At 39.0% G+C, this 15,853-nt stretch overlaps 1 protein-coding gene across 51 annotated transcripts in view; it reads right to left on the bottom strand.

Annotated features, from left to right (window-relative positions):
• Positions 1-15,853, bottom strand: part of epb41l3a (erythrocyte membrane protein band 4.1-like 3a) — a 62,224-nt gene that overhangs the window by 12,636 nt on the left and 33,735 nt on the right. For 27 of the 51 annotated variants that reach the window (XM_073940278.1, XM_073940282.1, XM_073940291.1 and 24 more), the window contains 7 exon segments: positions 10,518-10,670; positions 9,779-9,876; positions 9,153-9,328; positions 4,640-4,929; positions 4,423-4,470; positions 3,340-3,375; positions 1,788-1,976 (listed from right to left, as the gene is read on the bottom strand). In XM_073940278.1, coding sequence (XP_073796379.1) covers positions 1,788-1,976; positions 3,340-3,375; positions 4,423-4,470; positions 4,640-4,929; positions 9,153-9,328; positions 9,779-9,876; positions 10,518-10,670 — 990 coding nt within the window. 51 annotated transcript variants of the gene reach the window in all.

The raw sequence follows: 15,853 nt of genomic DNA, 5'->3' as shown, positions 1-15,853 counted from the left end.
TAACAGCTAAAGTAATATAAACAAAAGAGCCAATTTAGAAATAAATATATCACTTATTTCATAATATTGATAATAAAATATTAATAAGACAATAAGAACATATATATATATATATATATGCGTGTGTGTGTGTATACAGTGCTGAGCATAATTGAGTACACCCCCTTTAAAAATGATTATTAATATCCATTTCTCACTGAATATAGACAATAATGTTTGGTGCAATTAAACAAAATAGTTTTATTAAACAGTTAAATCCATTAAAATAAGAATCTGCTCGCCGAACATCTGTAGGAACAGAAAGATAATGAATTTAAATAATGTTATTGCAAGAAATATATATTTTTCATTACAAACTACCAAATTTCAAATTAATTTGATATCTTTTTCTATGATTTTTATTTTTATTTTATTTAACAATAGTTAGTGTGTAGTAATGTTTGGACTGTGATCTTCAGTGTTGATCAGTTTTGTCTTTCTGACTAATCTGCACAGATATATATTACTGTAAAACATCCTGGACAGAATATTACTGTAACAGAGAGATCTGTGAGGGGTCAATACATTATACACAATATTACAGTAATATATATTAAATATATATATATATACAGTTGAAGTCAGTATTATTCGCCCCCCCTGTTTATTTTTCTTCCAATTTCTGTTTAATGGAGAGATTTCTCCAGCACATTTCTAATCATAATAGTGTTAATAACTCATCTCTAATAACTGATTTATTTCCTCTTTGTCATGATGACAGTAAATAATATTAGACTAGATATTCTTCAAGACACTTCTATACAGCTTAAAGTGACATTTAAAGGCTTCACTAGGGTAATTAGGGTAACTAGGCAGGTTAGGGTAATTAGGAAAGTTATTGTATAATGATGATTTGTTCTGTAGACTATCGAAAAATATATAGCTTAAAGGGGCGAATAATATTGACCTTAAAATGGTGTTTAAAAAATTAAAAACTGCTTTTATTCTAGCCGAAATAAAACAAATCAGACTTTCTCCAGAAGAACAAATATTATCAGACATACTGTGGAAATTTCCTCAATCTGTTCGACATCATTTGGGAAATATTTAAAAAAGAAAAAGAAATTAAAAGAGGAGTGAATAATTCTGACTTCAACTGTATATGAAAACCCAGATATAAAGCAGAGATATGTGGTGTAAAAGTCAGCCGTTTGCCTGTTCCTCAGATGTATAATTCAGAAGCTGAAGTGTGTTTTGCTGATCAGGAAGAGGATCTCTCTCTCTCTCTGTCTGCTTTATATAAGAGGCACATAATGATTTTCCTGCTCTGAACTGCTTAGTGCTGCTAAACGCAGATCCATGAGAACTCCAGTGTTTCTGCAGAGAACAAAACCTCAATCAATGGCAGACTTTCTGCTGACGGCAAATCACTGGTCACTGAAGCTGCTCTGACAAACGCCATCCATACACACACACACACACACACACACACACACACACACAGASACACACAGACAGACACASACACACACACACACACACACACACACACACACACACACACACACACACACACACACACACACACACACACACACACAGCTCATCCAGCACCAGCGGCTCGATCCTGGCTGCTTCATCCAGATGCGGCGAGTGCAATAAACTAGTTTTTGCTATGAATGAACACTGCTCTGCTTACCCTGTTGCTTGTTTTCAGAAAAAGTCACTTAATTTTGTCTCTTTATTTCTAAAAACAACACAATGTTCTCTATAAAATGTAAAGCATGCTCTACAGTGATATCTCTGACCTCGTCCAGCTCCAGGGGTTCGATCATTGGCGGTTCCTCCCGCCGCGGCGAGCGCAGCGGGGACGAGGACAGACGCTTCTCCCACTCGGTAAGGCCCGCCGGCTCCGCTCCGCCCTCCAGGAATGTCCTTTTCAGCTCACTGATGTTGGTCTGCGGCTTCAGCTGCTCGTCCGGCGTCAGATCCGCCTCCTGGAGGAACACAACAACACAACATTATTAATAAACCTGCAGTCTCCAATGCAGACGACAGCCGGACATTTTTTGGGGAGTTCAACAGGTCACGGGAATCCCACAGGATGAGGAGCAAAATCACTATTAATCACAGGATTGGGACGGAGCAAGTCAGCAGGAGCGGGAATCAGAATAACAATCAGCAATCGGTTTAGTCCCTTGTTTATCTGTGGTCACCACAGTGGAATGAACCACCAATTATTTCAGCATATGTTTTACACAGCGGATGGCCTTCCAGCTGCAACCTAGTACTGGGAAACACCCATACACACTCATTCACACTCATACACTATGGTCAGTGTAGATGATCAGTTCCCCTATAGCGCATGTGTTTGGACTGTGGGGGAAACCGGAGCACCCGGAGGAAACCCACACCAACACGGGGAGAACATGCCAACTCCACACAGAAAGCACTACCTACTGCGCCACTGTGTCGCCACATCTGTGATTACATCTCCTATAATCAAGTAACATTAAAAAAATTACAGGTTTGGTTTTTATTCAACTAAACCTGGGCATTGTGCATGCTGTAACCCAGTGTTTCTCAACCACGTTCCTGGAGGAGCACCAGCTCCACACATTTGTCTCCTTCACCAAACACACCTGATTCAGACCATCAGCTCATTAGCAGAGACTGTAATGGGTGTGACAGAGGAGACATCCAAAACATGCAGTGCTGGTGCTCCTCCAGGAGCGTGGTTGAGAAACACTGCTGTAGTCTCTACTGCATATTTCACTGCAACTGACAGATTCACACTGTTCTTGTGGATCACCTTTTTGCTCCTGATTGACTTTGCCTGTAAGACCATTCTTCCTTTAATAAAGCTCATTACAATGAGAAGCAGAGTTCATAACAGTGTTAATAACTCATCTCTAATAACTGATTTATTTTCTCTTTGTCATGATGACAGTAAATAATATTAGACTAGATATTCTTCAAGACACTTCTATACAGCTTAAAGTGACATGTAAAGGCTTCACTAGGGTAATTAGGGTAACTAGGCAGGTTAGGGTAATTAGGCAAGTTATTGTATAACGATGGTTTGTTCTGTAGACTATCGAGAACAAATATAGCTTAAAGGGGCGAATAATATTGACCTTAAAATGGTGTTTAAAAAATTAAAAACTGCTTTTATTCTAGCCCAAATAAAACAAATAGGACTTTATCCGGAAGAAAAAATATTATCAGACACACTGTGAACATTTCCTCAATCTGTTCAACATCATTTGGAAAAAAAATAAGATTAAAATAAAAAATAATAATAATTCTGACTTCAAATATATATATATATATATATATATGCACACAGTCAAATCTTACCTTGGTTTTTGCTTCAGACTCGTCCTCCTGATCCGACTGCACAAAAAACACAAAATTGAGGAGTAATAATGAGAATGATCAGAGTAATGCTGAGAGCTGAACTCATTAACATCTCCAGGAGAATAGTCATGATCATTATCAGATGAAGGTTAAATGAGCACATCAGCAGCAGAGATTCACCGAGGGTCTGTGTCACACGCAAAACACACTTAAAATCACAGTTTAGTAACTTTAGTAAATTAGTAACATTTAGGATAATGAAAATATTAGATAACACTGTTCTAGAGCTTTTGTGTTACTTGAATTGAAAGAACTCATACAAATATGACAGAAATAATGACTTTAATGTGACTTAATGCTTTAATAAAGTTAGTTATGAAGAGCACATTTGGTACACAGTTTATTAAACATATTCTACTGTGTGAACTGATAAAAGTATTAAACCACACATGAACTTGGTAAATTGCATTTTAATCATTTTCCTCCCATATAAACTGCTAAAAACGAGCCTTAATTGTTTTAAAGTGCTATATAAAGGCCAACAGTGGCATACATTCTATTAAAACAGTTTTCTGTCTGATGATGAATTAAAGCTGAATATAAACAGAAGATGTTCAATTTCACAATATAAACACAAAACCTGCTATCTACAAATACTTCATGTGGCTTTATGATTTAATAAATTCACATATAGAGACTGAAATTGGTATAAAGTTTCTTTAAAATATATTCAATGCACAGACAATCAGATGAAGCACAACACCATAAACTCAACAATAAGCTTTTTCCTCCTCTTAAATGAGCACTGGGATAATCGGTATGCATTAGGAAAGTATTATTTAGCATACTTTATACTGAATCTAGTCTTCTAATATCCCCTTTCACATATAAACCCTTTTCTTTTTCATGCTTTTATAAGATAAAATGTGCATTTTTAGCATGAAATTGACATTCTGTGTTCATCTGAGTCCCTGTATATAGAATATAATAATCTGTATACCCAATTTGATCCTTAAATACTCTACTATTAATGCAGTAATCCAAATCACACATGAACTGAGATCAGATGAAATGATCACAGACCTCAGTAGCGGTCAGTTCTCCATCTACAGCAGTGTCTGTCAGATCAGTCTGAGGGAGAAACACACACACACACACACACACACACACACACACACACACATTAGTGGAGTTAACAGAGTCACATTCAACCACCGACTGTGTGTGTATATGTATGTACTTTATGTATGTGTGCATATGTGTATTGCATATCTGCATGTGTGTGTGTGTGTGTGTGTACCCGTGTGTCGAGGCGGGCTGGTGTTGCTGGGCTGGGCAGTGACAGCTCTGTGGCTCTGGTGGTTTCGTCGTCGTCCTCCAGAATCATCACGTTCTCCACCAGCACCGTCTGCGTCTGCGTGTGTGTGTCCGTCTCTGTCTCTGTCTCCGTCTGCGGCTGCATCTGCTTGTCTGCATGTGTGTGTTTCTGCGGCTGCGGCTCCTCCTCCACCTTCTTCTCTGGGGTCACTGTGGTGATCAGGTCACTCATGGCAATGCCCTTCGCTGCGCCGTACAACGCTGTGCCCATCTCTACACACACACACACACGCACGCATGCACGCACACACACACACACACACACACACACACACACACACACACACACACACACACACAGGCAGACAGATTGAGTGCTGCAGTCACAATAGCACTGCAGAATGGCAGCATTATATTAGTATATTCCTCCACACAGATGATCTCCACTCCACATCATCTGCAGTCTCCAGCGCAGCTCAGCTCAAATCCCCTTATTTCACTCCAGCCGTTTGCCACAGAAACATTTGATTTCTTTCTAAATGAACTAAACTAAAGCTCAGATTAATCGAATAACAGAAACACATGTGGAGCTTTTATTTTATAGATGTTTGTAGATTTCCAAGAGTTTTAAAGGCGTCGCATCATCAAACATGTGAAAAATATGTCAATTTATGTGCACACACACACACACACACACACACACACACACACACACACACACACACACATACAAACATTTAATTACACATAAACACACACGCGCACACACGCACACACATACATTATATATATATATACATACAAACATTTAATTACACACACACACACACACACGAACACACACACACACACACACACACACACACACACACACACATACATATATACAGACAATGAATTACACACAAACGTGCACATGCACACATAAACACACAAACACGCACTAACATAAATAAACACACACACACATGTATATACATACAAACACTCAATTACACACAAACACGCACACATGCACACATAAATAAACACACTGACACACACACACACACATATACACACACACGCATACACACATAAACAAATGTGCACACGCACACACACACACACTTATTCTTTCTCTATCACACACAAACACTGAAACACACACACACACACACACACTTGATACCTTGTTTTTGTCACACAGACACACACACTCACTCACTCATATACACACAAATGTATATAAACACACGTACAAACACTCAATTACACACAAACATACACACGCCTACACATACACACAAACACCCGCACACACGCAAACATTCACACACACAATTCTCTTTCTCTATCACACACACACACACACAAACGCTGAATTACACACACACAGACAGACACACTTGAAATCTTGTCTGTCACATACATAGATACACACTCAATTACACACACACACACACACACACACACACATGATGATGATGATGATGAGGATGTTTCACCATATACTGTGATCATCAACACTTAATTACAGAAAGAAAATTAGAAATATATAATAAATTATTTTAAATATCATCAAATATGAAACTTACAAATGAATCAAACGACAAAAACAACCTTCACACAGTTTAAAATGCTGAAAATAAGAGAGTGACACTGAAGAAGAGCCCGATTCCAGATCTATCAGCCACATTTATTACAGCCACAGCCGAGTCAGCGCAGGCCTCTGAAGCAGAAGCAGACGGAGCGCCAGCGCATGCTAAACACACCCGGCTGCATGCACACACACACACACACACATTCACTCACACACACTCATTCACACAGTCATTCACACACACACACACATTCGCTCGCTCGAGGTCAATCTATCAGGGTGAAACAAGCAGACGGGGGTCTCCTGCATCTACAGGGTTTAACAGAGAGAAGCGTCTCTACCTGTTGATCTAGTGCCATTTACATTGACTGTCGCTGTGTTGACTGGTGTATTCCGCTGAGCTGAGGAGATTCACACACACACACAAACACACACACACACACACACACACACACACACACACACACAGTCTGAGCAAATACAAACACGCATACTGTATGTCAGACTTGACCACATGCACAAACCCAGAGTGACCCTAAAGCAGGGGTGTCAAACTCAGTTCCTGGAGGGCCGCAGCTCTGCAGAGTTTCGTTCCAGTCCTGCTCCAACACACTGAGGCTGCGGTCACACTGCACTTTTCTCCCCATAGACTTCCATTCATACGCAAGCTTGTGTATCAAGTTTCACAGTTCAGTGTGTTGCACAGTTCAAGCTTGGTGAACTCTGAGCTGTGAAATGGCATCATTTGACTGCGTGAGACCACTCGAGGATCAACATGACCTCTCTGTACAGAAATGTAAAACATGGAGCAATCGCTGGCTTTTTTTAATGTCTAATCATCTTATTAAATCCCGTCCCTTCTCGCAGCGCTGTATGGCAGAATTTCACAAGCACAACCTCCAGTGTGACCGCAGCTTTACCTGGAGGTATCAAGCAAGCCTGAAGCACTCCAGTGGTGTGATCAGGTGTGTTTAACTGGGGTTGCAGCTCAACTGTGCAGAGCAGCGGCCCTCCAGGAGCTGAGTTTGACACCTGTGCCCAAAATCGTCTGTTCACTGCAGTCTGATTCATCTGTTTCTGCAGGATCTGCATCATACTTCAGGTGTCTGCAGCTGTTTACATCTATTTTATCTACATATTTAGATTTTTATGTGGAATATTGCATAAAGTTGGCATGAAAGTTAAGATCCTGCATGATTTCATTATTCGGGACCCGAGTAGATCATTGGAAGATGAGTTGCTAACAAAATAATAGAAGATGTGTGACAAATGGAAGAAAGCTGGGCAAATAAAGAGACACGATATGATAGCCATGGCCAATAGGACTGATTCAATCATTCATCCATTCATTTTCCTTCAGCTTAGTCCCTTTATTCATCAGGGGAGAACATGCAAACTCCACACAAAAACACCAACTGACCCTGCCAGGACTCGAACCAGAGGCCTTCTTGCTGTGAGGCGCCACCGTAATAGGACCGATAGACACGCCTTAAATAACTGATAGCCCCTCCCTAAATTAACAATAGCTCCACCCTAAAATAATGATAGCCCCTCCCCAAAATGACTGACAAAGGATTGATAGCTCTGCCCCAAAGGACTGATAGCTTTGATCTAAAGACTGATAGCTCCGCCCCAAAGAAATGATGGCTCCACCCTAAAAGTATGATAGCCTCACCCTAAAGAGCTGATAGTTAAAGGACTAGTGTAGGGGTATCTGTGTGTGTGTGTGCATTTGTGGGCATATGTGTGTGTGCACCTGTATTTGTGCATGTGTGTGGCTGAGTGTGTGTGTATGTGTGTATGTGTACAAGCATTTATTTGTGGGTATGCGTATATGTGTGTGTGTGTGTGTGTGTGTGTGTGTGTGTGTGTGTGTGTGTATGTGTGTTAATGCTCTCTGAGACCCGCCGGCTTTATGCTGCAGCACAACAGAACACTTCAATTAGAGCAGGAGCGGGATGGAGAACAGACATGTACAGGAGCCTCGGGGGCCCAGATTACAGGTTAATGACAGTCAGCGCAGATAAATCCCTGTCCTGTCACGAGCCGCGCTTCAGTCTGAACTATACTGACAGCGGAAGAGGAAACACAACTGCAAACGAGGAAACAGACGTCTGCTAATGACTGATACTGAGGATGAGGAGAGCTAACACAGCAGCTCAGCAGATGACGGACACACAAACACAGACAACACACACACAACAGACGAACAACAGATGAAAATAAGACCAATAAACAACAAACAAACAGCAGGTGAACACACAAACAACAAAGAAACCCACACACAGAAACACAACAGATAAACAATAGACAAGCCAACAGACAAACATAAACAAGCAACAAACAATAGATGAAACAACAGAACAACAACTGACAAAACCACCAGACAAACAAACAAACAACAGATGAACATCAGAGGAACAACAGACAAAACCACTAAACAAACAAACAAACAAACAACAGATGAACTACAGACAAACAAGTAGACAAAACCACCAGACAAACAAACAAAAGACAAAACCACCAGACAAACAAAAACACCAGACAAAATTACCAGACAAACAACAACTGAACAACAGACAAAACCACTAGACAAACAAAAGATGAACATTAGACAAACAAACAAAAGACAGTCAAAAGACCAATAACAGATGGACAACAAACAAACATAAGACAAACAACAGACAAAACCACTAGACAAACAATAAACAGACAAACAAGACAGATAAATAGACAGATGAACAACAGACGAACAGGAGACAAAAAACAACAGACAAAACCACCAGACAAACAAACAACAAATGGACAACAGACGAACAACAGACAAACATCAGGCCAGCAACAGATGAACAGATGAACAGACGAACAGATAAATATCTAGGACAGACAGACAGATCAGACAAAGCAAACAAACCTCCGTCTAGACTGCGGGACATGGTGTATCGTTTGCTGGAGGAGCGCTGGAAGTAGGGTGCGGGCCGCACGATCTGTGAGCTGGCGCGTCTGGTTTGAGCCTGCGTCCGGCCGCTGTAGCGGAACTTAGAGCCCAGAGTCAGGAACTTCTTAGGGGGAGTTTCAGGCAGCACCAACCTGCAGACACCAGGAGAACCATCAGTGGAGGCCATGCACTGCATACAACTGCTGATCTTACTGTAACTTCTGTTGAAGTGCAGCTCAATATCCTGATAATACCATCCACTGTCATAAAAGAGTCACCACAGAGGTTTTGTCTTGTTTCTAGTACAAATATCTGAAAACTCTTAAATAGAGGAGCAATTTATAGACAAGCAGAAAATAAAGTCGTGATTTTAGAATTATTGAGTCAGAATGAACTGAGTTTTTCCTTAAAACAAGCACAATTATAGGGGAAGTGAAATAATCTTGTTTTCATTTTGACAAGATTAATTCTCCTCCCGCAGTGAAGTCATATATAATTATTCACTGTGTTTTGAAAATGATCAGGATGTCCAGCATGTTCGTTATCATGATATATTGAATTATTGAATATGAGTGTAAGTGTGTACATGTTTTAACTCTCACCTGAAGAATGTGTGATGCTCCACACACACCTTCCACAGTCTCTTTGCCGCTCTGTGGTTTGGGAGTTTAAAGCCGATTGTGCTTTCAAACTGCTCAAACTGAAGACAAAACACACCAGATCAGTTTAGAAACATGACGTACACACAGAAACAGGTGGAGGAGTATTGAACATACTTTTACTGCTGCGTATGCAAAGTTTTATAAATCTTTTATTTAGTTGCATTTACAGTTGTGACCAGCAGGTGTCGCCGTTTTTGAATGCTTGTTTTATTTAATCATTCATTTTCCTTCAGCTTAGTTCCATATACATCAGGGGTCTCCACAGCGGAAAGATCTGGCAACTATTCCAGTATATATTTTACACAGCGAATGCCCTTCCAGCTGCAACCCAATACTGGGAAACACCCATACACACTCATTCACACACACACACTGGCGCCAGTTTAATTAATCAGTTCCCCTATAGCGCATGTGTCTGGACTGTTGGGGAAACTGGAGCACCCGGAGGAAACCCACACCAACACAGTGAGAACATGCAAACTCCACACAGAAACACCAACTGACCCAGCTAGGACTCGAACCAGCGGCCTTCATGCTGTAAGGTGACAGTGCTACCCACTGCGCCTCTGTTTCACCATCAATAATGAATTCAAATGAATTCTAGTGTACGTTCAGTTTGGGAGGGTTTCTATGCAGAGTTCAGTAAATGTGAGCCGTGTACAGCAGATGGCGCTCTCACCTCTCCGGGGCGGATCTTGATGTAGAAGTTATTGCGTTTGTAGGAGATCTTCAGCACTTTAGGCCAGGCGAATCGGTTGATGCGGAGTCTGTCTCTGTAGATGAGGAGGCCTGACGAACACACGCCCAGCATGATCTCCACACCCTCAGAGTCCTGGCAAACCATTGGATTACAGAGCCGCCAATCAGCATCTCATTATCATGCACAAACCAATCACACACACACACTGCTGGCGCGCTCTGAATCTGAGTTATCGGCAGGGCCAGACAGAATACGTGGCCATTTCTTTTGCAGGTTCTGTGCTCTGTTGACCATCTGAGGACAGTAATGCAGTGTTTTGTGCATTTACACAGTTTTGACCAGCAGGTGTCACTAGTATGAGGTGTTTTGAACTCTCTGTAAATTAATTCAGTGAAGCAGTTGTACTCTTTTGAAGCATTGGAAAGCTTAATACTTTCTTTCGTACTTTAAATCAGAATTTTATCAAAAATATGCTGATTCTAATGCATGTTTTCTGAGGTATTTTGCATTTACACAGTTTTGACCAGCCGGTGTTGCTGGTATGTGGAGTTTCCAACTCTTTGAAACTGAATTATTTTATTTTGTGAAGCTATTAGTCTGATTGTTTTGAAGCTTTAAAAAACTTTGGTTCTCGCATCACTATTTTACATCGGATTTTTGATAAAAAAAATCTATGGTTTTTGATGTATGATTTGTTGCATTTACACAGTTTTGACCAGCAGGTGTCGCTAGTACATTCATTTCCCTTTGGCGTGGTCTCTTATCTATCAGGGGTTGCCACAGAGGAATGAACTATTCCAGCATATGTTTTAAGCAATGGATGCCCTTCCAGCTGCAACCCAGTACTGGGAAACACTCATACACTGTCATCCACTATGACCAATTTAGTTGATCAATTCCCCTATAGCGCATGTGTTTGGATTGTGGGGAAAACTGGAGAAAACCCAAGCCAATTCAGGGAGAACATGCAAACTCCACACAGAAATGCCAACTGACCCAGCCGGGATTCAAACCAGCGACTCTCTTCAGACACCATGTCACCCCCGTCTCTAATCCATGGTGTTTTGAGTGCTTGAATTATTTTGCAAAGCAATTAATCAAATTGCTTCTAAGCATTTAAAAGCTTCAATTCTCCCATCACTACTTTAAATCTGAATTTCAAACTCAATTCCTGAAGAGCCGCAGCTCTGCACAGTTTTGCTGCCACCCTATCAAACACAGCTGATCCATATGACTGAGCTGTTCAAAAGAGTCATGAACACCTTCATTAGTTGGATCAGCTGTGTTTAGTCAGGGTTGGAGCAAAACGCAGAGCTGCGGCTCTCCAGGAATTGAGTTTGAGACCTGTGATCTACAGATTCTATTGCATGTTTTGGTGCATTTACAGAGGTTTGACCAGCAGGTGTCACTAAAACGTGTTTTTTTTAAATGGTTCAGTGAATTATTTCAAACTTTCAAACCTTTAAATCAGAATTTTGTAATAAATCTGCAGATTTGTGTGGAATAGTTTAGAGCCGGGGTGCCCAAAAGTTTTCTTATGAAGGGTCAACAAGCAAACTTGATTAAGGGCTGTGGGCCAAAGGTAAATATAGCAAACTGTATTACATTAATAATGCCATGGGTCATTAATAATATTTAAACATAACAATAAATCATTGCTTTATATTAACTTATGTAGGATAATAATTAATTACTATTTTAAGAATAAATTAATAATAGTATGAACAAAGAGAATTATAACAGAATGCAGTTTAATGCTGTATACATGAGTCAAGCCGCACCGGTTTTTGCCTTGATGTGATGTCTCGCTGATGTCTTCAGCATTGTTCTCTGTCCATACATTGACAGTATTTACAGAATTATTGAAAGTCTGATTATTTACAACATTTAATTGAAACATTTAATTTTAGTTTGCTATTATTTTGTAGCTCAGCAATAAGACATTTTTAAAAAGCTATGTTATATTAGAAATGACCATCTCAGATAAAGGCATTCGCCCCAACACTCCCATCAGTCTCTTCTCAGACTGCATGGTGGCATAAATCAAAGGTAAAATCAGGCCAACTTTGGCCCGCGGGCCCTAGAGTTTGGGCATCTCTGGTTTAGACAGTAGCAAAATACACATAAAATAAAATAAAAAAACATTTTAACTTTGATTTAAGGTTTACAATGCAAATCAACTTAGATCCACTTATTTGGCAAACAAAAAAAGTCATAATGTGCTAAAGACAAACTGTTTAGTACACAATCCCTGATATTCAATAACATTAGCTCACTAAAATGAATATAAAAACTGAATAAATATATATTAATGCACATTTACTTAAGTATATAAATAGACTGAGTGATGGGCTCATATATAAATCTCCCTCTGAAGGGCCACGAAAAGAATTATGACCGCCATATTGAAGTGTTTACCAAACTCAAGTGCTCAAAACTGCACTGCAAACATTGCTTTTCCAGTCCAAACATCTGAAAACTCTTAAATCAAGAAGCATTTTCTAGACAAGAATTAAATATTGTGTTGCTTTCAGAAATAAAGAGTCAAATGAGGTGAGTTTTTCATTAAGACAAGCTAAATAATCTGCCAGTGGGGCTTCATTTTAATGACATTATTCCTGAAATCAACACAATAGGTTTTGGTCTAGAAAATGCTTCTTGATTTAAGAGTGTTCACATATTTAGACTCTGAGGAAGAGAAGCATTCTTTGCTATGTAACAACAGAATGTTCAGTTTTGCGTGAACGAACCCTTTAAGCCATCAGATTAAAGAGCTCAAAACAGAAGAGATATTGATCTATTTTAGAGCCGATCAGGTGTTTCTGGTGTCATCATCTCTATTCATTATTACTGGGATCTAAACGAGTCTCCTCACTCCAGCACGGCTACTATCATCTGCTATGAAAATACATTTGATTGCATTGGGAATCAGGGGGGATTGTGGGAGAAACGGGTATTTTCAGCACGGCTACTGTAGGAAACTGGGTCACGAACATGATGAAGACTACTAGAGGAAAACTGAGAATCTCATCAGGAAATATGAGCACAAGTAACACAAGTTCTCAAAGATCAATATGGAGAAGCTCAGATCAGCACACATGAGCTCCTACTGAGAGTTTGTGTTGTGTTTCAGTCCAAATATCTAAAAATTCAGAAATTAAGAAGCATTTTCTATAGACAAGAATAAAATATAGTGTTGTTTTCACAAATAATGAGACAGAAATAAGTGAGAAAACAAGCTAAACAATCTGCCAATGGAGGAAGAGAAATAAACGAAGATCATTTTGCCCTCGTTGTCAGATTATGTCGCTTGTTTCACTTCACTTTGACTCATTATTTCTGAAAATAAAACAATACTCTTTACGTGTCTGGAAAATGCTTCTTGATTTAAGAATATTTAGACCCCAAACAAGACAAAAACTCAAAGTAGGAAAGCATTTCTTTGCAGTGAAGTGCTATCATGTGTTAATATTGTGTCCTACGTGAGACCTGGACCCCCAGGCATGGATGGAGAACGGGTTCTGCCCTCCTGTGAGCTTATACTGTGTTAAATGAGCATGAGTTTCTCTCAACAAACACACATCATGGACAATCTGAAGGTAAAAACTGTCTTGAGGTCAATGAGGTCAGTTCATGGTCATGCACAAAGACACACACACACACATAGACATAGACATATATAACGAATGCGTCTTACCTCTCCTTTAGCTGGAGAAAAGCAGTGAAAGAATCGTCCTATCAACTAGATCATCAGTAAGAAGAGAAGAAGAGAAGCACTGCAAATAATGCTTTTCTGACTAACTTTTGTCTCTTGTTTCTAGTCCAAACATCTCAAAATGATTAAATCAAACAAGCATTTTCTAGACAGGCAAAACATTTAGTCTTGCTTAAAGACAACGAGCCAAAAATAACTGGAGTTTTTTCTTCTTAAAGCAAGATAGTAAACAAAATAACCTGACAATGGAGGAAGAGAAACAAAGTCATGTCAAAAGGGAAAAGGAGTGTATTTCTCTTCCCCCATTGTCAGATTATTAAGCTTTTTTTAAAGGTAAACTCACATTATTTTGACTAATTCTTTCTGAAAACAAGACTGCAGTAGTCAACATCTGAAGTGGATCAAACTGTTCTAAGTCAAGACTGGGTGCTGTAGATTAGTTTTAGGACAACTCTGATGAAAGGCTTAGATCCACTTCAAATGTTGACTACTGTACATTTATATATATATATTATTTATTCTTGTCTAGAAAATGCTTCATGATTTAAGAGTTTTTAGATGTTTGGACTAGAAATAAGACAGAACATCTAAGTAAGGAAAGCATGTTTTGCAATGAGAGAGGCTGATCTAATGTCATGCTTCAGCTGTCTAAATATACATATATATCAGCCTTAATGTGAAATTTTAATTGTTTTTCAAATATTTCTGACTTAAGGGCTGTTTAACAGAGCAGGAACATTTTTCATACTATTTCATATTATATTTTATTTTCTGGAGAAAGTCTTATTTCTTTTACTTTGGGTGGATGAATTACTTTATTAAATAAATGTAAAAAAAAAACTGCTGTGGTCAATATTATTAGCCCCCTTTAAAAAATAAAAAATAAAATAAAGTAAAAATCTATATACAGTTGAAGTCAGAATTATTCGCCCCTCTTTTAATTTATTTTTCTTTTTTAAATATTTCCCAAATGATGTTGAACAGATTGAGGAAATGTTCACAGTGTGTCTGATAATGTTTGTTCTTCTGGAGAAAGTCTGATTTGTTTTATTTCGCCTAGAATAAAAGCAGTTTTTAATTTTTTAAACACCATTTTAGGGTCAATATTATTAGCCCTTTTAAGCTAGATTTGTTTTCGACAGTCTACAGAACAAATCATCATTATACAATAACTTGCCTAATTACCCTAACCTGCCTAGTTACCCTAATTACCCTAGTGAAGCCTTTAAATGTCACTTTAAGCTGTATAGAAGTGTCTTAAAGAATATCTAGTCTAATATTATTTACTGTCATCATGACAGAGGAAATAAATCAGTTATTAGAGATGAGTTATTAACACTGTTATGTGCAGAAATGTGTTGCAGAAATCTGCTCTCTGATACACAGAAACTGGGGGAAAAAATAAACAGGGGGTGAATAATTCTGACTTCACCTGTATATATATATATATATATTAGTGCTGGATAGTCTCCAGAACAAAGCACTGTTATACAATGACTTGCCTAATTACTCCAATCAACCTAGTGAAGCCTTTAAATGTCACTTTAAGCTGAACACTAGTGTGGAGTTTATTAAATGTGTTAAAATATCTCTGCACTTG

The sequence above is a fragment of the Danio rerio genome, chromosome 24 (assembly GCF_049306965.1).
Source record: "Danio rerio strain Tuebingen ecotype United States chromosome 24, GRCz12tu, whole genome shotgun sequence".
NCBI lineage: Eukaryota > Metazoa > Chordata > Actinopteri > Cypriniformes > Danionidae > Danio > Danio rerio.
This window is presented reverse-complemented; position numbering and strand designations above follow the sequence as displayed.